At 45.0% G+C, this 24,622-nt stretch overlaps 1 protein-coding gene and 1 pseudogene across 3 annotated transcripts in view; one reads left to right on the top strand and one right to left on the bottom strand.

The window, feature by feature from the left end:
- LOC101593895 (arylacetamide deacetylase-like 4) overlaps window positions 1–24,301 on the top strand; it is a 47,745-nt gene extending 23,444 nt beyond the window's left edge. The window contains exons 2-4 of one of the 3 annotated variants that reach the window (XM_045150603.1): window positions 19,024–19,195; window positions 21,980–22,043; window positions 23,410–24,301. In XM_045150603.1, coding sequence (XP_045006538.1) covers window positions 19,024–19,195; window positions 21,980–22,043; window positions 23,410–24,184 — 1,011 coding nt within the window. In that variant the 3' untranslated portion in view covers window positions 24,185–24,301. Of the gene's footprint in view, window positions 1–19,023; window positions 19,241–21,979; window positions 22,044–23,409 lie in introns of those variants that run through there. The other 2 variants (XM_045150602.1, XR_006637233.1) reach the window with 2 other exon arrangements.
- Window positions 12,816–13,252, bottom strand: LOC123460829 (annotated as a pseudogene).
- Window positions 24,302–24,622: the final 321 nt, after the last annotated feature.

The raw sequence follows: 24,622 nt of genomic DNA, 5'->3' as shown, positions 1-24,622 counted from the left end.
TATATTTTGGTATTATGGCTCAGTTAAAAGATCTTGAACTATGGGGATGTATGAACATCATTGAGATTGATAAAAACTATGGGGACTTTTAAGGTCAGACTGAATGCATTATATTTTACATTATGTATGGATATCAGTTTATGGGGGCCAGGGGCAGAATGTGGTGGTTTGATTCAGGTGTCCCCCATAAACTTAGGTGTTCTGAATTCTAGGTTCCCAGCTGATGGATATTTGGGAATTAATGCCTCCTGGAGGGAGTGTATCATTGGGGGCGGGCTTATGGGCTTTATAGCCAGTTTCCCCTTGCCAGTGTTTGGCACACCCTCCTGTTGCTGTGTTCCACCTTAAGTTGGCCAGGGGGTGATGTCCACCCTCTGTTCATGCCATCGTTTTTCCCCTGCCATCGTGGAGCTTCCCCTCGAGACTGTAAGCCAAAATAAATCTCTTTTTCCCAGAAGCTGCTCTTGGTTGGGTGATTTCTACCAGCAATGCAAACCGGACTGCAACAGGCATTGAAGCCATTGATATTTAGAGTTATTATTGAAATATGTATGTTTATTCTTGTCATTCCTCTTGCTTTGCAGTTCTTCTAATTTTTCCTTTACTCTTTTGTATCAATTATTATTTGAGTATGGTTTATTGTTTTCTTATGTGTGCTTTTTTTCCCTCTTCTGCATGGAAGATCCTTCTAAGTATTTTTCGTAGGGCTGGTTTACTGTTCATATAATCCTTTAGCCTATTTTTGTTGTGGAATGTCCTTATTTCTCCATCTATTTGAATGGGTAGCTTTGCTGGATAAAGTAATCTTGGTTTACACTTGTCTTTCAGAACCTGGAATACATCACTCCATGCCCTTCTCACTTTTATAGCTTGTGTTGAGTAATCTGCTGTTATCCTGACAGCCTTGTCTTTGTATGTGACTTGATTTTTCTCTCTAATTGCTTTCAAAATATTTTGTTTGGTTTGTGTGTTTTGTACTTTAGTTATAATATGATAGTGAGAGGTCCTTTCCTGACTTTTTCTGTCTGACATTCTGAAGGCTTTCTGTATCTGTGTTGGTATCACTTTCTCTACTTGGGGGAAGTTTTTGTCTATAAGTTTGTTGAAAATACCTGTTACGCCTTTGGAGTGAAATTCTCTTTTAACTATGCCCTCAATTCTTATATTTGATATCTTCATAGTGTTCCAAATTGAAATTCTCGTTCATGACTTACTATTAGTTTGTCTTTCTCTTTGTTGGGCTGTATTAGATCTGCTACCTGGTCTTCTAGTTTATAGTTATTCTGTCCTCTCCCTGATCCATTCTACTGGTGAGAATTTCTGCAGAGTTTTCTATGTGAATTACTCTGGTTTTCATTTCTAATATTTCTGATTTGCATTTTTTCATTAATTCTATTACCTTATTCATGTCTTGTATTAACCTCCTTATTTCATTAAGTTGGTTTCCTGTGTTCTCCTTCAGGGGTTGGTTTTCTTCTTTGCTTTTTTTTTTTTTTTTGAGCTTAGATATAATCATTTTTTTAAATCTTTGTCAGACATTTCATCTAAAATAGTCTCACTAGAGGTCATTTCTCATGAGTTTATAATTTTTGGTGGAATTATATTGTCTTGATTTTCTGTGTTTCTTGTATCTTAATGCAGAGATTTTTGCATCTTGAGTTAATTTGATGCTTGGGTTTTCTAATTATCTGCAGTGTTCTTAGTCTGACTTTATATAGCTTCAGGGTAGAAGTTTAAGATGCCGAGTGTATGTAGCTCTTATACTCCAAGAGAAACAGCAGAAGTGATCCCTATGTGTTGAGTTTGCCTGCTATTCAAGTATTGTAGTAGAATGGGTAGAGCAATTTACTGGAAAATTCTAAAATTCAACTGAGCAATATACACATTCAATCAAAACCAGCACGGAATATTTATGCAAGAGTGGGGGATTAAACCAGACAGATAATCTAATAAAGCCAAAGTCCCTAAGGGTGTGTGTTGCCCCACACCCTTAATCCTGTCAACTGGCAGGTTGAGATTTCTGGTCTGAAATAGGTTCGAGGTCAGCCTGGGGCCTAGTCAAACCCTGCCTCCAATAATGACAAAAGAGAAAGACAAAGGCCCTATAAATCAGGAAGCATCAAAGGCAACAATAGTCAACACCAAAATGCAGCTTATTTGAGAATGGAAAAGCCAACCAAGAATATATAACCCATAACCTGTCCTGACATGGGAAGAGAGATTAGCACTTCCAGTGCAGGCCTATGTACCTGGCTTTGTGTAAGTAGACCCTGTTACCATATGGAATGGCCTCCAATCTCACCAGTGTTGAGTGCCCACCTCATTCCTTCTCTGTTGTGCCATAGATCTGGTGTTTTAATCAGCTGTGCTGGGTGCTGTACAGCCAGGAGTTCTCTGGTGGTTCATAGCAGTGGAAGTTGGGTGATGGGAGGCTGGGCAGGATGCCTGGGGTTGTCCCCGAGCTGCTCAGCTTGTCCTGTCTGTGTTCTCCATTACCAGCTGCTCAGCTTGTCCCTGCTGTCTTCCCCTTCAGGTTTCCTGACTTTACAAAGAGGCTGATGTGAGTGGAAGATCCTTCCACCTAGTTTCTGCTCCTGTAGCTCTGCACTAGCTGGGCAGGCGCACAGACCAGGACCATCAGCGCCTAGGCAGGATTCTGGCCAATTTTCTCCTTTCTAGAAGATCTAAGTCTCTCCCTCTCTGCTGTGTTGGATAATAATTTATATACCTTCATTTTTCTGTACAATAGTGTATTTTGCTGATTTTCTGCTTATTTTCCACCCTAGGTTGTTTTGCCATGGGTATTATGCCACCATCTTACCTGAGACCTCTGCCATATGCTTTTGATTAGGTTTTTGGTACCAGGCATGTATTCCCTCCCATGTGGCAGGCCTCCAGTACAATTAGAGAACAGTTGGTTTCCTCCTTAACAGACACGCCACTATTGCACCCATTCAGTTATTAATCCAGATGACCAAACTTAAGTCTTATAGGGTCCACTGTTTCCACTAATCACTTCTCTCTCCCATAGGGCTGCATGCAGTGTAGCTTTTTCCAGCTTTCTGTCAGCCTGGTCTGCAGGGAGGTTTTCAGCTCAGTTCCAGCTTGATTTCTCAGTGACCCTGCAGCCAAAGTAGATCTCATGCTTTTGACCCACTTATTCTCTCCTCTCAAAAGTGAGGATAGCAAGGGAGACTCCTAGGCCAGGCATGATGGCACATCCTCATAATCCCAGCAGCTGATAGGTAGCTGAAGGAGGACTAAGAATTGAAGGTCAGCCTTACAGTTAGTTTGAGGCCAACATAGCTATATGTAATCCTCCCTTAAAAACAAACAAACAATGGGGAGATAATATGATGGAGAATGAACTTTCAAAGAGGAAAGTGTTGGGAGGGGAGGGAATTACCATGGGATTTTTTTTATAATCATGGAAAATGCTAATAAAAATTAAAAAAAAAAAAAAACCAAGTAGCCAGGCATGGTAGTGCACACCTTTAATCCCAGTACTTGGGAGGCAGAGGTAGGAGAATCGCCATGAGTTTGAGACCACCTGAGATTACATAGTGAGTTCCAGGTCAGCCTGGACTAGAGTGAAGCCCTACCCCAAAAGGCAAAAATAAGTAAATAAATGTATTTATTGGGAACTGGAGAAATTGCTTAGTGGTTAAGGAGATTGCCTGCAAAGTCTAAGGACCCAGGTTTAATTCACCAGTACCCACATAAGCCAGATGCACATGGTGGCACATTTGTCTGAAATTCATTTACAGAGTCTAGAGGCCCTGGCACACCCACCCATTCTCTGCTCTCTCTCTTTCTCCTCTTTCTCTCTCTCCTTCTCAAATAAATGATTAAAAATTAAAATGTGAGAAAGTACTTATTGGTAATTTGTATCTCTTGAGAATTCTCTGTTCAGTTCTATAGCTCATTTTTGATTGGGTTGTTTGGTTTTTTTTTTTTTTTGTCCTTTAAAATTTTTTTTTATTGACAACCCCCATTCATATACACAATGTACCACAATTAATTTTTTATTGTTTAGTTTTTGGAGTCCTTTGTATATTCTAGATATGACTCTTCTATCAGATATATAGCTGTTCACATAGATTTTTAGATAGGTGCTGGGGACCCAGTTGTCAGGCCTATGCAGCAAGCATTTTAACCACAGAGCTATCTTCCCAGCCCGTGTGAAAAAAATATTTTCACATTTACCATTAGAGATGGTAGAGACTAAGATATGAATGAGATGGGATCTTTCTGTGCCAAGGACATTTGTCTTAGTGGAAAGGAGATGTGTGGGTGATCATACCCTTTCTATAATGTCTCGGGTGACATCAAAAAGTCTGAGCAGTGTACTGAAAGTCTTCAATGAAGAAGCAGCCATCACTATCAAGAGGAGGAGGAGGAGGAACAGGATAGCTTCCTTAAGAAAATGATTCCTGAGGCCGGGCGTGGTGGCGCACGCCTTTAATCCCAGCACTCGGGAGGCAGAGGTAGGAGGATCGCCATGAGTTCAAGGCCACCCTGAGACTACAGAGTTAATTCCAGGTCAGCCTGGACTACAGTGAGACCCTACCTCGAAAAACCAAAAAAAAAAAAGAAAAAAGAAAATGATTCCTGAGATTAAATATATAAGTCATTTTAGGCCATCGACCCGAGGCATGTAAGAAAAGCTCCCATGAAAAATGGGAAATGGCAATGAACAAAAAATTATGGAGAACTTACATTTGAGGGAAGATGAAGCCACCTGTGACAGAAAAAAGTGTCTTTACATCAGAGCATTTGGGAGCTGAACTGGCCAAGTTCTAGCTGGCTCATCACAGAAGCCTGGGGTCTGAGTGGGTGGCAGGTCACATCCACCTTGAAGGTGAACACACACTCTTCTAACTCAAGCAGAGAAATCATTCTTTAGAGTCCCTTTTGTGGAGTGTCTCCGTGGAGGGAACACATTGGAGCACTCCCCACAGGACACAGAATAAGCACATTCAAACAAGAGGTAGGGCTGACACTTGCTGGGACACATTGGTGAGACCGTCTCCAATGGTGCCTTCCTCCTGATCTTCACACCTTTCCATGGACATTCAGGCATGTGAGATCAAAGCTCAAAGATGATGTAGCAGTTTTCTTGTCATTGCCGGGACAAAACACCTGTTCTGAAGCAGCTTATGGGAGGAAAGAGTTTACTTCAGGTTTATAGTTTTGAGGGGAAGCTTCATCTTGATGGAGGAAGCATGGCAGAGTAGGCAACCAACTCATAGCTTTCTACATCAAGAGAAAGAGAGAGAGAGAGGAACAAACCAGCTCTGAACACCCAGATAGCTGGATTATAGAATCCCAAAGCCTACTCCCAGTGACATACCTCCTCCATCAAGGCTCTGCCTCCCAAAGGATCCACCAGATGGGGACCAAGTATGAGGCTTAATCACAAACACATGAGGCTGTGGGGGACACTTCATATTCAAGCCACCACAGGTAATAATGCCCACTGCCTCCCAGTTTGTTGTTGACAGGGCTCAGACTTGAGCACACATTTATTCAATTCCAAACCCAGGCTCTTTCCAGTTCATTAGCTGAGAACATAAGTTCTCTACCTCAATGAACAACTCTAAGCAAGTCATGTGGATATTGGCGTGCCTCAGTTTCCCCATCTGTAAAAGGGAGTGGATAATTGTGCCTGACTCAGAAGAGTGTGGAGGTCTGACTCAGGTGTCCCTTATAAACTTACGTGCTCTGAGTGCGTGATCCCCAGCTAAAGGGAATTTGCACCTTGGTGGTGGGGTGTTGTGGGGGGCAGTGGGCTTATGGGTGCCACAGCCTGCTTCCCCTTGCTAGTGTTTGGCACACTCTCTTGGCTGCTGTTGTGCACCTGATGTTGGCAAGGAGGTGATATCCAGCCTCTGCTCATGCCACATTTTCCCCTGCCATCCTGAAGCTTCCCCTCGAGTCTGTAAGCCAACATAAACCCTTTCCTTCCATGAGGCAAAAATGTAAGCAGGAGTATAATTAGGATGAAGGGTGTAAGTATAGCCAGCAGACAAGTGAGGAGGGATCTGAGGCCCTATCCAGAGACATCAGCTTGTTGTTGAATTCTGTCTACCTGGTCCCTGAGCTGCTGGGCTCCGTCTTGAGCCAGTTGGGGCTTGTGTAGAAGCAGAGTTGTTCCTGAAGGAAAATGCATGCACCCCCATTTGCTGTAGTCAGAAGATGGAGCCCACAGTGGTTCTGAAGCAGGAAATCAAGTCGACCTTGAATGTAACTGATCTGATCTGAGATTTCTGTTTGACTTTCGGACAGCTACCGTGACGGAGTGGGTACTTCACAAATAGACACTCTGAGTCCAGCTGCTCTGGCAAAGATACCTAGATCAAGGGGAAAACAAATGCATCTCTTTTAAAAAATATCTTATTTATTTATTTATTTGAGAGAGAGGAGGGGTGTACCGGGGCCTTTAGCCACTGCAGATGAACTCCAGATGCCTGCACCACCTCGTACAATTGGCTTTATGTTGGTACTAGGGAAATCACACTTGGATTCTTTGGCTTTGCAGGAAAGTGCCTTAACCACTAAGCCATCTCTCCAGCCTCATTACATCTCTTTTTGACCTTATGTTAGTAGATAGGAGGATTGGATGGGGGAGTTAGGAAGTATAAGGGATGTTGCAGGGGAAAGTTGAGGGTGTATGTGTAGTTTTTGACCTGTGGTGAAGTGGAGAGAGCCTCACTGAGGCAGACAAGAATTGGCATAGTCCCAGGGGATAGTGGATAGTGTGGAGGGTGAGGCAGAGTAAGGAGGAATAGGCAGGGGGTGCACACAGAGAGGCCTATCATACTGGGAGGCAGTGCCAGAGTTTCAAGTAACAGTAGGCATTTCTGGAACTATTTGGAAATGGGGCTGTTGAAACAAACTGAATACAAGTAAACAGATAAAAGATTGGCATGTTATTGGAAAGTGGAAAAATACATTGGAGGAAATAAACAAGGTCTCATGTATAGATGTATGTGTATTAGCCCAGAACACCACCAGAAATGTGAAGTTAGGAATTTAGAAAACCATGGAAACAATTTTCACTGGGCCCACAGTGTTTATTTAATGTCAGTCAGGGTGCTGGCAGGACTCAGAGTGAAGAAGCAAAGTGGGAGGGGGCTCCAAGACACCTAGGAAGAGGAGAGGAGTGCCTTTAAGGTCTTCTAAGTAAATGAGGACTGAGGAAGGTTAGTGCTCTGCATGGTGGGGTGTAAGGCCCATGCTGTGTGGGTGGTCTGAACGCTATTTTACACAGGAATGAGAAATCATGTTGGAGCAATGAGGCCCAAGTCTTTGTGAGGTGGGCTTTTAATCTCTCAGGTGTGTTAGTTCCAAGGGAGGGGCTGTTTCCTGCCATCCATGTGAGAACAGGCTTAGGAATTACCGTAATAGAAGATGCTAGTTTTAGGGTCCCAGCATGGAGCCTGGGCAGAGGCAACTCTGAAACCTCCATCTCCTCTTTCCATTTTCGGAGGGGCGCTCAAGTGACACTCCAGCATCTTTGGTTATATACATAAGAACAGAAAACAGGGGGAAAGGCTGTTAAGAAGCCTGGGGGGGGGGGGGGGCTGGAGAGATGGCTTAGCGCTTAAGCGCTTGCCTGTGAAGCCTAAGGACCCCGGTTCGAGGCTCGGTTCCCCAGGTCCCACGTTAGCCAGATGCACAAGGGGGCGCACGCGTCTGGAGTTCGTTTGCAGAGGCTGGAAGCCCTGACGCGCCCATTCTCTCTCTCTCCCTCTATCTGTCTTTCTCTCTGTGTCTGTCGCTCTCAAATAAATAAATAAATAAATAATTAAAAAAAAAAAAAGAAGCCTGGGGGCACAGTGGTGCCCTGAGAAGGAGCAATGTTGGGGGCCCTTTTCTGGAGGACTTTGGGACCTGCATCTGTCAAGACAAAGAAATTTGCATGTGGAGAGGGGCCTATGCCTATGTATACAGAATGGTTAACAAACAGGCAAATAACTACAAAGAGGAGGCTGAGTTGTGGGTGTGGAGCCCCATCATATAGGAGAATAAATTATACCATAGACAGGCATAGGGTTTGCTTGAAAGGAGCAGAGCTATGAGAATTTTGACTTAGAGTGACAGGTGTCTTAGCTGGTCACAGAGATGTCAGGTCATATACAGAAAAAGATAATCAGTTGGCTATTTTAAAAGGCTAATGTAATTCAAACTAATTTTAGTTTTGGGCTGGTAACTGTTAGGTCGGGACAAAATAGAGTCACAGCAGGATGGCGACAGACAAGGAAGTGGGTCATCCACATTCCTCAAGAAACCACCCAGCCATCATCCCTTCCTTGCCTAACAATGCCCCAAGTCTACGTTTCCTGCTTCCTTATTTCCCACCTGGACCCTCCTGGTCTCACACCCTATGGCTAATGTAAAGAACAAACTAAAGACCTCTATATAGCCCACTCTCTGTAATCTCAAAGTTGCCTGTGCTCTGGTCTTCAGAGTCAGTCCTGGCAGCTTGTGTTTTTTTCCTCAAATAAAAGCTTCCATCTTTACCTCAGAGTGGTCTCCTTGGTCTTGGTCACTCCTGAACCTTACACCTGGTGCCGTGACTTGGATATAAAGGTATCCCAATTCTGATAAACTTAAAAAAAAAAAACAAAAACTGACTTGTAATTTGATGGACATCTTATTTAGCTTTTAAGAGTGCTAGATCTTCTCAAAAGTATGTGTATATAAAGGTATCCCAATTCTGATAAGCTTACAAATTATAAAAGTTTTCATGTCTTCATATTTAAGGCAAAAAATGTTACTACATAATATCGATTTCTTGTTTATTTTAAATTCTGTCAGCAGATCTTTTGTTCATAGATTACTCTCTGTAGCTTCATGTGCTTTAAATGTATAAACTCTACTTTTTGCTAATATCAGACTTCTCCAGATATCAGAATATTAGAATATTGTAATTTGGTTAATACAAAGTCCATGTTGTTTAGCTAGCAATAAGCATACATTACCATGCCTGGCTAAAACTCTGTAATTTTAAGATTTTTCTTGTCTTGTTCATGCTGGTTTTGCTAGATGATTATCACTGAGGTTATAATCCAAGTCTTATAAAAAGTAACTTTTGGGGGCTAGAGAAATGGCTTAGTTAAGAGCTTGCCTGTGAAGCCTAAGGACCTCAGTTTGAGGCTCGATTCCCCAGGACCCATGTAAGCCAGATGCACAAGGTGGTACATGCATCTGGAGTTCATTTGCAGCGGCTAGAGGCCCTGGTGCCCCTGTTCTCTCTCTCTTTCTCTCTCTCTCTCTCTCTCCCTCTTTCTCTCTGTCTGTTGCTCTCAAATAAATAAAAATAAACAAAAGTGACTTATTGTGATTTTATTCTTAGAAAAACTGAAAAACTCCCCATGTCTTAAAATCCACTGTATACAAACAATGGTAATATAGTTTGTCTAAGCTTCATGTTACAGTTATAAATATTTTAGTTAAGCCTTAAAATTGTTCAATGATTAAAGGTACTTATTTAAGAAATTGCTTTGTGTCTGTCATATTGTCTCTAAGGCATGTTAAAATCAGGCTTGTTTAACTCAACAATGACCAAGTTTTATTTTATTCTTGAGCTATGTATAATCAGTCTCAGTCAAGGTGTCACTTAATTAATTGTCTCATTTCTGGTATATTAAGTTCATTGTTTATAGACATATCGATACTTAAAACATGTTTCCTACCCTATAAAAATAATCTTAAATTGCTATTTTGCTTCCAGTTTGGGGAGTAATTGGTACTTACATTGGTATACAGACTAGCCAAAGTTATTTTCAAACACAAAAGCTAAGTTTTTATACTGTCTTGCCTTTTTCCTGGCATATAATTTCTAGATTGAATCAACTGACTTAAAGCTATTGATAAAATATTATTTTCAGGGCTACTAAAATGTTCTACCTATACTTATCACTGACAGATACTTCAAAGATAGACTGGGTATGCTTTCTATGTCCCAGATATAGCTTACACTGTCACCTGACAACTAAACTTAAATGTTAATCAGAATGATTTTAAACTATTGTGTCCTTCTCTAACCAGGCCTGCTTTACTAACCAGATATGTTCTGCACCCTTTTTAACTAATCTGTACAGTCTCTCTGAGTGAGTAATAACCATATGTAGAAGCCAAAATCAATTGGAAACATTGGAGTTAAAAGGATAACCAATATTTTGGTTCCTGCTCCCAGGTCAAAAGGCCGCAGGAGATGATGGGACACTTGAACTTCTAGCCTCTGGTAAGTTATCTGTCTTCTTGATTAGAGAGGATGTGGAGAGCCATAAATTAATTCCTAGTCAGTGTATCTGCAACAGGAGAGTCACATCAGAGGAAAGTCAGTCCTCCAGGCTTCCCAGAAGAGGGAGGGCTACTTGACCTATCCTAGCAGATGACAATGCTGAGAGTCATAGAACTCCTCACAGCTCCCTGAAAGTCTCTCCTACAGAGCCATTATCAATCTCCAAAATACACAGTTAATTCTGGCAGCCTACATGGTCTTAATCACCCAGTATGAAAAATATAACTACAATATACACAATGACTTGGACTAATGGGCTCCCTTGTCTGATGCTGACTTACAGTATTAGACTCTAACATTAACTCAAGTCTTCTCCCTCTGCCTGTCCCTGATTAACTTCACCTACCCGACCCCAGCTCCTCCCATTTGCCTTAGCCAGAATCAGAGCTATTCCTCAGACCCCTGCTTCCTTAGCCCCTACCCTATCTCATCCAGGAAGTACATTGCCACCCTAATGGGTATTCTCAAACTTAACCTCTCTTATGTCCCTACTCTGCCCCATCCCAAAATGCCACTCTGACTCCTCTTGCCCCAAGCCCTCTATCTCTCGCCTCTCAATGCTCATCGTCCCTTAATGCCTAGAATTTTGACAAGAGTAACAAGCTCCTTTATCATTATTCTCCCTCCCTTCTGTCTTCTCACAGAGTGCGCAGAGCCCATCTCCCTCACCTTCTCTATAACAGGTGTCTGCCAGTGACTGCCCTGAAGCCCACTCAATGCAGGGATGGTATAAGAGAAGTCTCTGCTTTGCTCAGGACCAAGTCATAACAGCATGCTACACTGGCGCTATTGATCTCACCACTCTGCCACCTCTAGCCACCATGGAACTGCCTCCTCATCACCTGCCCTGAAGAGACACCCATAGACTACATAATCCAGCCTCTCCCATAAGAACTCATTGCCCTCATGGTCAACATAAAAAAATTCACCTTCATCTCTTATCATTAACAAAAGGCTGGAATGTTAGGTCAGGACAAAATGGAGTCACAGCAGGATGGCGACAGGGAAAGGAAGTGGGTCATCCATAGTCCTCAAGAAACCGCCCAGCCATTATCCCTTCCTTGCCTAACAATGTCCCTCGTCTGGGATTCCTGCTCCCTTATCTCCCATCTGGTCATACCCTATGGCTAATGTAAAGAACAAAGGAGCCATTTTTCCCTTCTTCACCTTCTTCCCAACTGAAGAGCTCTATATAGCCCTACTGTCTGTAATCTCAAAGTTGGCTGTGCTCCGCTCTTGAGAGTCAGTCCTGGCAGCTCATGTTTTTCCTGAGTAAAAGCTTCCATCTTTGCCTCAGAGTGGTCTCCATGGTCTTGGTCACTCCTGAACCTTATGGTAACATTTACATGTTACTTCTCCACAATTGTTGCAGGCCCATCAAAGAAGTTCTACTTTTGGGAGCTTCAGCAATTTTTTTTTTTAGCTTCAGCACTTTTTTTTTTTTTTTTTTTTTTTTTTTAGCTTCAGCTTTTAAGTCTCCATTTGTCAAGCCTCACTTTGTAGTTTGCATACATGGCAAGTTTTTGTCCCATGTGGCTATGAAGCTTTCTCCTAGACACTGTCATAGTTGATGCTGAATAGGCAAGAAGGCAGCTCTTCAGGAGAGAGATATTTATCAGAGTCATTATGAAAGAAACTCCTAGATCATGTCAAACCTACTAGCCATTATGATATGGTCATTATACATCTCTATATGATTGTTTTGTATGTGACATGACATTTTACAGGTGACACATGAGTATTATATTTAAGATTAAAAATAGTAACATAGGCAGAAGTTAAGGAGCTAAGAAAAGTTGTTTATAGAAGTGGGGAAGAAAGCATTTTTAAGTGGGATAAAAAGAGTTAACCAAAAATTCTGAAATATAAAGATTTAAGTAAGGTAGAGGCGGGAAGTATAAGAAACTAGTTTGGAAGTCATACTTGAAATACCTTGAACAATTTTAAATTTAAGCATGATAGGAATTAAGAAATTAACTAGAATAAGTCAAGGCTATGTGGACCATGTGGCTTCCTTTTGGAAGCATTCAATGTGACTCTCTTTTTTGCAGATACAGTGACTTGGAGTCTATCTCTGGGTTTTCATGTCCTCCCCGATCAAGAAGATCAGAGACCAGAAGCTAGAAATGTCTGTACTCTCCTGTGGCCTTTTAATCTGGGAGCAGGAACCAAATTATTGCTTGTGCCTTAACTTAGATGTCTCCTATAGGCTTTGGCTTCTACATGTATACATGTATGTATATATATATATATATATATGTATGTATATATAGTTTGAGAGAGAGAAGAGAATGGGTGTGCCATGGTCTGTAGTCATTGCAAACGAACTCCAGATGCATATACCACCATGCATCTGGCTTACATGGGTGTGGGGAATTGAACCTGGGTCCTTAGACTTCATAGGCAAATGCCTTAACCACTAAGCAATCTCTCCAACCCACTTTTTATTGACCAGGATTATGTGTTCAAAGTGTTCACAGTGAAAGCTGCACACAAGATGACTCTACTCCTGCATCTTCTCAAGTATTTCCTCCTTGTATTTACCTTTTTCCCTTCCTACTTGGTGAGATATGGCTTTCCGTTCCAGAATCTTCTTGTAGTCGTTATCCAGTTTTAGCCTGGTGATAACCACACTGCTGGGGTGAATGCCCACATGGACAGTCATGGTACTAGCCTTTTCCTTCTGTACTCGCTCAATGTAGATGACATATTTCTTTCTGTAAATCTGCACTACGTCGCCATTCTGCTCACCTTTGTGGTGTCCTCCCATGCCTGAACCTCCTCATCCTTTCAGATGGGCATGGAACGAGCAGCGTACTTCTGTCTCAGCTCTGTGGAGAGAGGGGAAGACATAATCTTCCTCCGGATGTGAGAAGGTGCACTGAAATGCCTTTTCTGGTTCTTGATTCAGTCAGAAGTCACAAAGGGATTGAACTTCATTTTGGAGGCTGCCACTCTGACGGTGGCCGGTAAAGGGAAGAGTGCTTTTTTTTTTTTTTTTTTTTTGTGGTAGGGTTTCATTCTAGCCCAGTCTGACCTGGAATGCACTATGTAGTCACAGGGTGGCCTTGAACTCATGGTGATCCTCCTACCTCTGCCTCCAGAGTGCTAGGATTAAAGGCGTGCGCTACCACACCTGGCTTTTTCTTTCTTTTAATAAAGATCATTTGAACATGAAGGTTTATCCTGAAACAAGGAACATGTCTCAAGAACAAATTTATCTATAAGCAATGGACTTCAGATACCAGAAACAAGACAGCTACTTTAGTAAAAAGTATTTTACAAAAAAAAAAAAAAACAGACTGAGACTGTTCAATTACACACGGCTTTAAGGATAGAGCATAACCTGGTCATTGTTGAGCTAGTCTGATTTTTACATATGTTAGAAACATTTTGACAGACATAAAGTGATTTTGTAAGCAAGCATGTTTAACCGCTGGGCCATTTTATAACTTAGCATAAAGCAACATCTATGACTCTTCGAATACATGAAGTTTAGACTAACTATAACCACATTATTTTTACATAAGAGAACTTCTTAGGACATGGGGAGTTTCCAAAGCTCTTCCAAGAACAAAAGTTACCATGAAGAAATTGACTTGTATAAGACTTAGATGATAACCTCAGAGATGACCACCTGGCAGAACCAGCATAAGCAAGACAGGAATCTCAAAATTATGGTACTTTTAGACATAGTAAACTTTGTAATATAAAATTAAATACTAATGAGCAAATCTTGATCTTAAGACTCTTGTTTTTCCAGTCGTTTCCAGTACTGGCAGATAGAGAACCATAACTCTAAAGTCAGTTAGGCTTTTTATATTTGTTTTGTTATTGGTGTTTTTGTTTTGTTTTGTTTTTAACAGCCATTACCATGAACAGATTACCATCAGTAAGCTGAAGTCTTAACCTTGACATCTTGAGGCATGGTGACATAATTTATAACCTAGATTCTATAACATACTGGTTAATACATATATTTTTTAGACAGAAACATCAAGATGTTATCATTTTTGTAATTATCTTAACTAACAACTTTTGAAGTACCTGCTATCCTTCTATTAAAATTGATTAATTACAAGTATATCCAAATGTTACTAAGTTGCATTCAAATCTATGTGCTTCCTATCAAGTTTTTTGTTTGTTTGTTTGCTTGTTTTGTTTTGTTTTATTTTTCAAGGTAGGGTCTCACTCTAGCTCAGGCTGATCTGGAATTCACTAGGGAGTCTCAGGGTGGCCTGGAACTCTTGGTGACCCTCCTACCTCTGCCTTCCAAGTGCTGGGATTAAAGGGCACAGCACTTGTGGGCTAGACAGATGATTTCTTCTCAGGCCCCTAGCCTGGAATCAACCTCCTGTCTTACTTTTCCTGATTGACCCCCAACTGCTAAGGAGCACAGCAAGGTCAAAGAGTCCAGGAGCATTGCAGCCTGGCACAAACTTCAGTCTCCCCAGCCCCTGCCCAAGAGACTGGCATGGCTCCCCCATAGTACCCCGCTCAGGCCCCAGGGCAGTCAGGCCATTGCACAGACCAAGCCTGTGCTGGAGGTGCCTCGCAATACATCTTTGGACCAGGTCATTTTTTAAAAATAAAATAAAATAAAACCTCAGGCTGAAGATATGGCTTAGTGGTTAAGGCATTTGCCTGCAAAGCCTAAGGACCCAGGTTCGATTCCCCAGTAGCCACATAAGCCAGATGCACAAGGGGGCACACACATCTGGAGTTTGAAGTAACTAGGGGCCCTGGCATGCCCATTCTCTCTCTCTCTCTCTCTCTCTCTCTCTCTCTCTCTCTCTCTCTCTCCCACACACACACACAATAAATGAATAAGTAAAATTTAAAGGAGGGGCTTATCCTCCTTCCCCTTTGTTTGCCCACGTCTCACTTTCTTCCTCTTTCATGCCACATGCAGTTACTTAGAAGATCCCTGTTCAGGAGTGTCGCTAGCCGGCACCCGCACCTTCCTGTGGTGCCTGGGAGGATGGAAAATGAAAATGTAACACACAAAATACACTTTTTTGATTTTTGATAATGATGACAAAAATACATATTACAGAAAGCAGCTTCTTCAGGGAAGGAGCTGGGAAAAGTAAATATTGGTATATAGGAGAGTGAAACTCGACCTCTGTCTCTCACCCTCCACAAAAATCAGGGGACTTACTGGAGTGAAGCCCTGTCCTGACTTTCCTGGCAGCTTTTATTGTGTTTCAGGAAGTGTTGCAAACATCAAACTCTGTAGCTTCGAGTCCAGCAACTCTAGCCAGTGACAAATCTTCAAGTCCGATAATTCTAACCAGCAACAAGTCTCTGGCATTCCAATTCCGCCCCTCCAGCTAGGCTACTCACAGTCCTGGGAAACTTCATGGGGTCTGGCAGCTCCTCGGCAGCCATCTCATGGTCCCGGCATCTCCACTGGGTCTCCACTGCAAGCCAAGGTTCATCCTCATGGCCCCATGGGGTCTCTATGCAGGCAACCAGCAAACCTGCTTCACTCTACCCATGGCCATTTCCAAAACACAAGACCGTGTTGCAAACTCAATGACCCTCTTTCCAGCATTTCTTATACTCCACAATACCAGGGTGCCAATTTGTTAATCCAGGGGGAATAAAGCAGACTTTGAAGAACAGGACACTCCTTGAGCACTCAGGGTCCTTCAAAAGAGTCGACATTCTTCTTGTTGCCCCAGCACAGGTCAGCTATCCCAGTCTCAAAGGTTATAATCTTTCAGTTGCAGCTGAACGGGCAACAGTTCACCCAAAGATTTTTCTTTCTGTGCCATATTCCTCTGCTCACACCAGTTCATTTCTACGCAAAGCAACCCTGCACAACTTCTCAGGACATGGGCACAAGAGCAAGCTTCTCACACAGACTGCTAGCCCAGTCCAGGCACAGCTTTTTCTCACCCTCATAAGCCAAACCTCACAGTCCATAGTTCTTATTGCATTCAGGTCTTGCAGCTCAGACCAGAATAGTCCATCAAGCTGTACTTACAGCACTGCAAGGCATCTCTTAGGCCAAGGTTTCAACTCCTCCCACATTCCTCTTGAAAATCAGCTCCAAAAGGCCGAAGCCACATAGTCGGGTGTCTAGCAGCAACCCCACTCCTCGGTACCACTTTACTGTTGCAGTCCGGTTCGCATTGCTGTTAGAAATCACCCAACCAAGAGCAGATTCTGGGAAAAAGAGATTTATTTTGGCTTACTGGCTCAAGGGGAAGCTCCACAATGGCAGGGAAAAACGATGGCATGAGCAGAGGGTGGACATCACCCCCTGGCCAACAGAAGGTGGACCACAGCAACAGGAGGGTGTGCCAAACACTGCCAAGGGGAAACTGGCTATAAAGCCCATAAGCTGGCACCCAAAAATACACTCCCTCCAGGAGGCCTTAATTCCCAAATCTCCATCAGCTGGGATCCTAGCATTCAGAACACCTAAGTTTATGGGGGACACCTGAATCAAACCACCACAGGAAGTAAACGCTCTGGGAACTCTAGATGTAAGACAGATGACAAATTCACATCAGCTCAGATCACAAGTTATTGACATGTTCATCAGAAAATATTTGGAGAAACTGATGAGTCCCTTGAATTCTAGGAGCCCCCCCTCCCCCAGGGGCACAGTTTTCCATGCCCCAGGCTTAGCCTGTGCAAAGATTAACCTGTTACAATTTACCTTGATGTCTGCAAATGTGGCCCACAGACCCAGGAGTATAGTGTCAGCAATTTCATCAATTTTTATAATCGATGGTTTTGCATTCGTGAACGTAATGTGATTTGAACATAATCACCTTCCAGTACCTTTGTTTATCTACCCATCCCCCTTTCACCGACTTCCTTCTTTCCAGCTAGACCCTCTTCTATTTTGATAACTTTTTTCTCCCTCTTTCATCATCCATGTTGAAATGTTTTTGGTTGGGTTTGGTTTTGTTTTGGTGGGGGGACGACTCAAGGGAGGGTCTCGCTCTAGCCCAGGCTGACCTGGAATTCACTATGTAGTCTCAGGATGGCTTCAAACTCACTTCAACCCTCCTACCTCTGCCTTCAGAGTGCTGGGAATAAAGACGTGCACCACCGTGCTTGGCTCCATGTGCAAATGTTGGTGAGCTCACTTTTGTGTAGTCCTTGTGGAGGCGTAGACAGCCACGGCAAGGTCATAACATAGTGGTCCCATCCTATCTCGAAGATGGTATTCCTCCCTACCCTGTGGGTACCATATTTATTCTACCTTCTCTTCCACAATGTTCTCTGGGCCTAGGATGCCTTGGTAAATATGTCTCATTTAGCAGTGAGCACTCAACCTATCTTGAAATACACTCCCTACTTGTTCCTCTAACAGTTTCAGAGTTCGAAGTCTTGCAATTGGAGTTGATTTTTGTGGAGGGTGAGAGACAGAGGTCAAGTTTCACTCTCCTTTATACCGATATCCACTTTTCCCAGCTCCTTTCCTGAAGAAGCTGCTTTCTGTAATATGTATTTTTGTCATCATTATCAAAAATCAAGTAGCAGGGCTGGAGAGATGGCTTAGCGGTTAAGCGCTTGCCTATGAAGCCTAAGGACCCCGGTTCAAGGCTTGATTCCCCAGGACCCACGTTAGCCAGATGCACAAGGGGACGCACGCATCTGGAATTCGTCTGCAGTGGCTGGAAGCCCTGGCAAGCCCATTCTCTCTCTCTCTGTCTCTTTCTTTCTCTCTGTCACTATCAAATAAATAAATAAAAGTGAACAAAAAAAATTTACAAAAATCAAGTAGGTATAGCGTAGGTTTATATCTGTATTTTTGGTGGTGGTGGTGTTTTGTTTTTCAAGGTAGGGCTTTGTTGGGCCTTGAGAGGTCCGGGCGTGAGGCCTAGTGGAACTTCCTGAGTCTAGCTAAAGTTTGGCGACCTGTCTCTGGCCAGCTATGACACAGCAAGAGGCCTAATGGCTTCTGGCCTGCCACCTCGGGCAGGAGTTGGAATTATCATTTCAATAGTCACCATTTACTATTGGCCCTTACCTCTTCCCCCATCCTAAAATCCCTGCCTTCATCCCCAACATTATACAGGCAACTGCTTGTAGCAATAAAGTGAGTTCCTGTGAGTTCCTGCTTCCAGAAGATTCCAGACTCAGTGTGGTTTTTCTCCCGTGACTAGGAGAGGTTCTGAGTCATCTGAAGTCCACCCTTCTCCTCAACCCCTTGGGAGGACCCAGCGGGCCTGGTCCCTCCTCAGCACTACCTGCCCGCTGGGGGAGTCCGGCAGTGTTTCACTCCAGCCCAGGCTGATCTGGAATCCACTATGTAATCTCAGGGTGGCCTCGAACTAATGGCAATCTTCCTACTGATGCCTCTTGAGTGCTGTGATTAAAGGCATGCGCCACTGCCCAGCTTATCTGTATCTGTTATTCTTCCTTTTTTTTTTTTTCTAGTCTACTGATAAATGTGAAAGGCTCATCTCTTAACATGGCAATAGCATTCTCGGTGAGTTTTGGTAGGGAAAAATAATCAAATCATAGAAACATCATCATTAAATCTGGGCTTTTTAAGAAGAAACATCAGAATGCCCACTCCTCATCTGAACAGAGCGCGCGGCCTGTTGCGTGCCCGTGAGCCCACTGTACACACGGGAGGCAGGCAAGAAACGCCCAACACAGGCTGGCAATGGTTAGTGGTGGCACCATGCGCATGCCAGGGCAGTGCCCACAGCTCCCTTTCCCTCTTTTCCCTCCAACAGGGGAGTATACTGGAGAAGCTGAGGATTTGCTCCACACCCAGATTGCTCCAGCTTTTACAGGACTTGGGGACCATCAAGAAGGACCCCAAATTAGTGGTGACCGACATGCGCTTTGGGTCCATCCCTGTGAGGCTATACCAGCCCAAGGCCGCTTCCTGCAAAGCCCGGCGGGGCATCATCTTCTTCCACGGAGGGGGCGCCATATGTGGCAGCCTGGGTAAGAGCTCCTCGGCGGGGTGGCAGGGCGAGGTCCTGGCGGCGGGCGGAATCCCGCGTGCGTCCCCACGAAGACCTCCAGGAGCGAGGGAGTGCCCGCGAGCAGAGGCTGGAGCCCGCGCCGGGAGGGGGGCTCGTGGGCTGCGGGCTGCGGGCTCCCCAGGTCGGGGCGCTGGAAGCCTCCACGGCCCGTTTGCTCGGCGGGTGGACGTGGAGCCCGGGCAGAAACACCCCGGGGCGCTGTCCTGGCCCTGGCCGTGACTCCTCCCTCGCTTCCCAGCTCTCCCGCGGCGCTCGTGGGCCCGCCCCTCGGGCCCCGGGGTCTCGGTGCCCCCGCTGTGCCAAGCCCTGCGCTGCCCAGGCCCGCAGACGCGCGGGCCGCTTCCCTGCCCGTCTCTGCCCTGCTTGCCCGCGCTCAGGAGACCCCCGCAGCCGGGCCTGGCATGGCTGGCTCCCCCGGGTCTTCCGTCCTTGTCTCAAATAGCCCTCCCCAAAGTGACCGCCCTGCCACTCTGAGGCCAGGCCCGGGACCTCGGTCACGATCCCTGAGGGAACCCTTTTTAAATGTCTTCGTGGCACTTGTCACAATCTGAACCTGTCGTGGTCCCCGTATGCTCCCCTGTTTGCTGTGTGTCTCCCCTGCAGCAGTGGAAGCCCCGAGAACTCCGGGGAAGCCCGCGTTGCATGGGTCTGGCTTACTTTTAGTTTTTGAATGAGTGCCCAAATCAATAGATGGTTGGATGAAATGTTATGTCGAATGATGGGTTTGCCAATGAACAAAGGGATGGATGGATGGGGAATGGACAGAGCGATGGACACCTGTGCAAAGGCTGACCACGTCCCTTTGAGAACCTCCCTGGGCTGAGGGTTACATACTGCCACCTAGCGGTCAAATATCCTCGGCTGTTTGACAGCTGCAGGGGTTGAGGCGCCAGCTCTCATTCACAAGTTAACCATGAACATTTTCCTGCCTCAAAACAGGTAAAAGGTGAGGACTGATTCAAAAGTTGTCCTCGAGCCGGGCGTGGTGGCTCATGCCTTTAATCCCAGCACTCGAGAGGCAGAAGTAGGAGGATCGCCATGAGTTCAAGGCCACCCTGAGAACACTGAAGTCCAGGTCAGCCTGGGCTACAGTGAGACTCTACCTCAAAAAAAAAGACAAAATTTGTCTTTGGACTTCCATATGCACGCATGCGCACGCACGCACGCGCGCGCGCACACACACACACACACACACACACTAAATAAATTAAATAAATACATCAATAAATATTTTAGAACCAACCAGTATTTTATGTTTAATTAAAAGAAGAAAAGGAGGAAGAAGGAAGAAGCGGTAGAAAGAAGGAGGGGCTGGAGGGCTGGAGAGATGGCTTATTGGCAAAGGCACTTACCTGCAAAGCCAGAGGCCCCAGGTTCAATTCTCCAGGACTCACATAAGTCAGATACACAAGATGGTACATGCATCTGGAGATCATTTACAGTCATTGGAGGTCCTGACACTCCCATTCTCTCTCTCTCTCCCTCTTTATCTATATCTATCTATCTTATGTGCCTCTTTCTCTCACACACACAAATATAAAAATATTATTTTTAGAAAAATAGGAGGGCCTGGAAAGAATGTCCAGTGGTTAAGACACTTGCCTGCAAAGCCTAATGACCCAGGTTTGATTCCCCAGTACCCACATAAAGCAAGATGCACAAAGTGGCACATGCGTCTGGAAGTTTGTGGCAGCTGGAAGCTCTGGTGTGCCTATTTTCTCTGTCTATCTCTCTCTCTCTGATTGCAAATAAATAAAAATACTTTTAAAAAGAAAGAAGGAGGCTGGGTGTGGTGGCACATGGCTTTAATCCCAGCACTCAGGAGGCAGAGGTAGGAGGATTGTTATGAGTTTGAGGCCAACCTGACACTACATAGTAAATTTCAGGTCGGCCTGGGCTAGAGTGAGACCCTACCTCAAAAAAAATAAAATAAAAAGAAAGAACAGAAGGAAGGAAGAAGGGAAAGAGGGAAGGAAGGAAGGAAGGAATCGGGGAGGGGGGATGAAAGGAGACAAAGAAGGGAGGGAGGAAGGGGAGAAAGGGGAAGAAGGAGGGAAGAAGGGAGGCAGAAAGGGAGAAAGGAACTTTCCCGAGCCCTCTCCTCAGAGATGTTGATCCAGAGAGTTTTGGCAGCCTGGGCAGATGATGGGCAAGAGTGCCCAGTCCTTCCATACATTAGCAGTCAGGGCTAGACAGTGCTAAATCACAGGAACAGAGAGCCATCTGGCTAGTACTGTGCCCAATCAGTAGTGGCCCAGTATCTGCTACTTCCTAACCTTAATGAACCTGCCTCCTAGAGCTGCGGATCTCCTGCCTACTGATTGACATGTCCCACCCATCCGTCATTTCCTTCCGCATAAGTAGAACTATGGGATACTGTTAACACCCCAAGGCTGTCATTCCATACATGCCCACTCTTGGCTTTGCCCATTTTAGATCTACAAACCTGCCAAGTCCTCAGTTTACCCCACTTTAGAATTCAGTGTTGCTATAGAAAAACCCTACGTTCTACTCAAGTCTCAGTACCTGAGAGATCTGGGGTGCTGTCTGGTTTTCCCCAGAAGAGCTAACCAGGACCACCTCGGAGGAAGAAAGAGGATGGCACTCCATGCCACCATAGAGGCTGCTGCCCCTGGGGCTGTGGTGGGAAGGGACCTCGTGGTCTATGGGCCGCTTCCAGCTGGGTCTTCTCTTACAGATAGTTACCACAGCTTGTGCAGTTTCCTGTCCCGGGAGACAGACTCGGTGGTGCTGTCGGTGGGGTGAGTGGCCTGAGAGAGTCGGTGGCTTGTCCATCAAAGGGCTGGATTGAAGGAGTGGGTTTTGGTGACTGTAGACCACAGAAGTGGCCATGACTTCAGAGACTCTTTGCACATGCACCCACAGACACCCACTTGAAAAGAGAAGCCCAGAAAGAGACCCACAGCCCGGGATGGCACAGATAAGCTGTTTCGCAGTGTCTAGAAAGTGGCAGCCCCTGGCTTGCACGGAGCACGGCACAGCCACACGATAAACAACCTGGAGGCGCACAGAGGACAGGAAGGAACCCAGGTGGCATAGATCATAAGTGACCCGGTCTTAAAAACTTAAGTGAGGGCTGATAGTGTCTTTGTGAAATTAAGTTTAATGAAAATCATAAGTGTGGTGTGCAAAGTGACTAGGGCTGGCATCACAGTAGCCCAGTGGACAGTCCTTGTCCCAAAACAACCAGGGCACCAGGACGTTCAAATTGCCCCATCTGCCAACAAAATAAACTTCAGAAGGAATTTTGATGAAAAAGACCTTATTATTAACGCTACTGTCAGTGCTAAGAGCATTCACAGTGCTTTGAACAGTGCTTAACATATGTTCAGAACCAGGGAACGAGAAGTTCCCTGAATCTGACTCAGTGTAACCAGCCATAGTTCCATTTGCTTTCTCCCAGTCTCTGCTGCCTGTTCTGCTTCCCATACTCACAGCTTTTAGCTTGCACCATCTGGTGTGAGCTGTGCTCATCTAAGGGAGGCCTACGTGGACTTGAGTGGAGAACGCCAGTCTCCCTGACTCTGGTCAGGCCCTTCAGACTCACATGGGAAACATGGGGATAAGCATCTTTATGCGGGAGGATCATTCTGAGGGTGCGGTCAGGTCTGGGAGGAGAGGATGCCGCTCTCATTGTCTCCAGTGACCTATGTGCACCCCACATCTGGTACCAATTTTACTGCTGCAGTCAGGTTTGCATTGCTGGCAGAAATCACTTGACCAAGAGCAGATATTTTGGGGGGAAAGGGTTTATTTTGGCTTACAGACTTAAGGGGAAGCTCCATGATGGCAGGGGGAAGTGATGGCATGAGCAGAGGGTGGACATCACCCCCTGGCCAACATAAGGTGGACAATAGCAACAGGAGAGTGTGCCAAACACTGGCAAAGGGAAACTGTCTATAACACCCATAAGCCTGCCCCCAAAAATACATTGCCTCCAAGAGGCAATAATTCTCAAATCTCCATCAGCTGGGAACGTAGTATTCAGAACACCTAAGTTTATGGGGGATGCCTGAATCAAACCACCACATTCTACCCCTGAACCCCATAAACTGATGATAACCACCCGTGATGTAAACGTATGCTGTCTTCCTCTTTCTTCCTCAGGTACCGCAAGCTTCCTGACTACCATCATCCTGTCATTACCCAGGACTGCCTGAATGCCTCCATCCACTTCCTGAAGACCCTGCAAACCTATGGGGTGGACCCCTCCCGGGTGGTGATGTGTGGAGAAAGTGTTGGAGGTGGGGCTGCGGCTGTTGTGACGCAGGCTTTGCTCAACAGACCCAATCTCCCCCAGCTCCGGGCTCAGGTCCTGATTTGTCCACCCCTGCAGGCTATCAATTTCTTCCTGCCATCTTTTCAGCAGCACCAAAACGTCCCATTCCTCACTAAAGACATAATGATGTTGGGTGTGTGTAAATATCTGGCCATTGACCGCTCCTGGGAAGATGCCATATTGAAAGGTGCTGGTATACCCCCAGATGCCTGGGAGAAGTACAAGAAATGGCTCAGCTCTGAAAATATCCCCAAAAGATTCAGGACTCAAGGCCTACAACCTGAGTTTCCTGGACCTTTTAATGAGGCTGCTTATCTAGAAACCAGACATGTTTTAGATATAGAAAATGCACCCCTCCTAGCCGATGACAAGGTCATCGCTCAGCTTCCCGAGGCCTTCCTGGTGAGCTATGAGAACGACATCCTCCGCGATGACACCTTGCTCTATAAGAAGCGCCTGGAAGATCAGGGCGTCCCTGTGACCTGGTGCCATGTGGAGGATGGCTTTCACGGGTGCATACTGTTATTTGATAAGAAGCCTTTCTGTTTCCCCTCCTCCCTGAGAGCTATAAATGCTGTGGTCAGTTACATAAATGGTATTTGATGGTGACTGTGGGCACTGTGTGGATGGCCAGGGCCAAAGCTGAGACCGGTCCTGAGTTCTATTTCACTGAAGAAGGAGACAATGAAGCTTGGTGTGGCCCAGGAAGGATGAGGTGCAGGGGACAACGGCTGACTTCCTGGTCAAGAATACCCTATCCGTGTCTTTCCTTCTCAGGCTGACAATGCCCAGTCCCGCATCTAGCAACATTCCCTACTATTGTCTTTCAGGTAAAATAAAGGCCAAAGTAAGGGGGGAAAAGAGCCTTTAAATTTTTTTTGAGGGGGTTCAGGAGATGGATCAGCAGGTCAGTACACTTGATGTGTAAGCACGTGGACCTTAGTTTGATTCCCAGCACTCACTTAAAAAGTCAAGTATGGTCATTCATGCCTGTAACTCCAGTACTGATGCTTATGGTTTCTCAGGGTTCTCAGTTCACCA

The sequence above is a fragment of the Jaculus jaculus genome, chromosome 5 (assembly GCF_020740685.1).
Source record: "Jaculus jaculus isolate mJacJac1 chromosome 5, mJacJac1.mat.Y.cur, whole genome shotgun sequence".
NCBI classification, from domain to species: domain Eukaryota; kingdom Metazoa; phylum Chordata; class Mammalia; order Rodentia; family Dipodidae; genus Jaculus; species Jaculus jaculus.
This window is presented reverse-complemented; position numbering and strand designations above follow the sequence as displayed.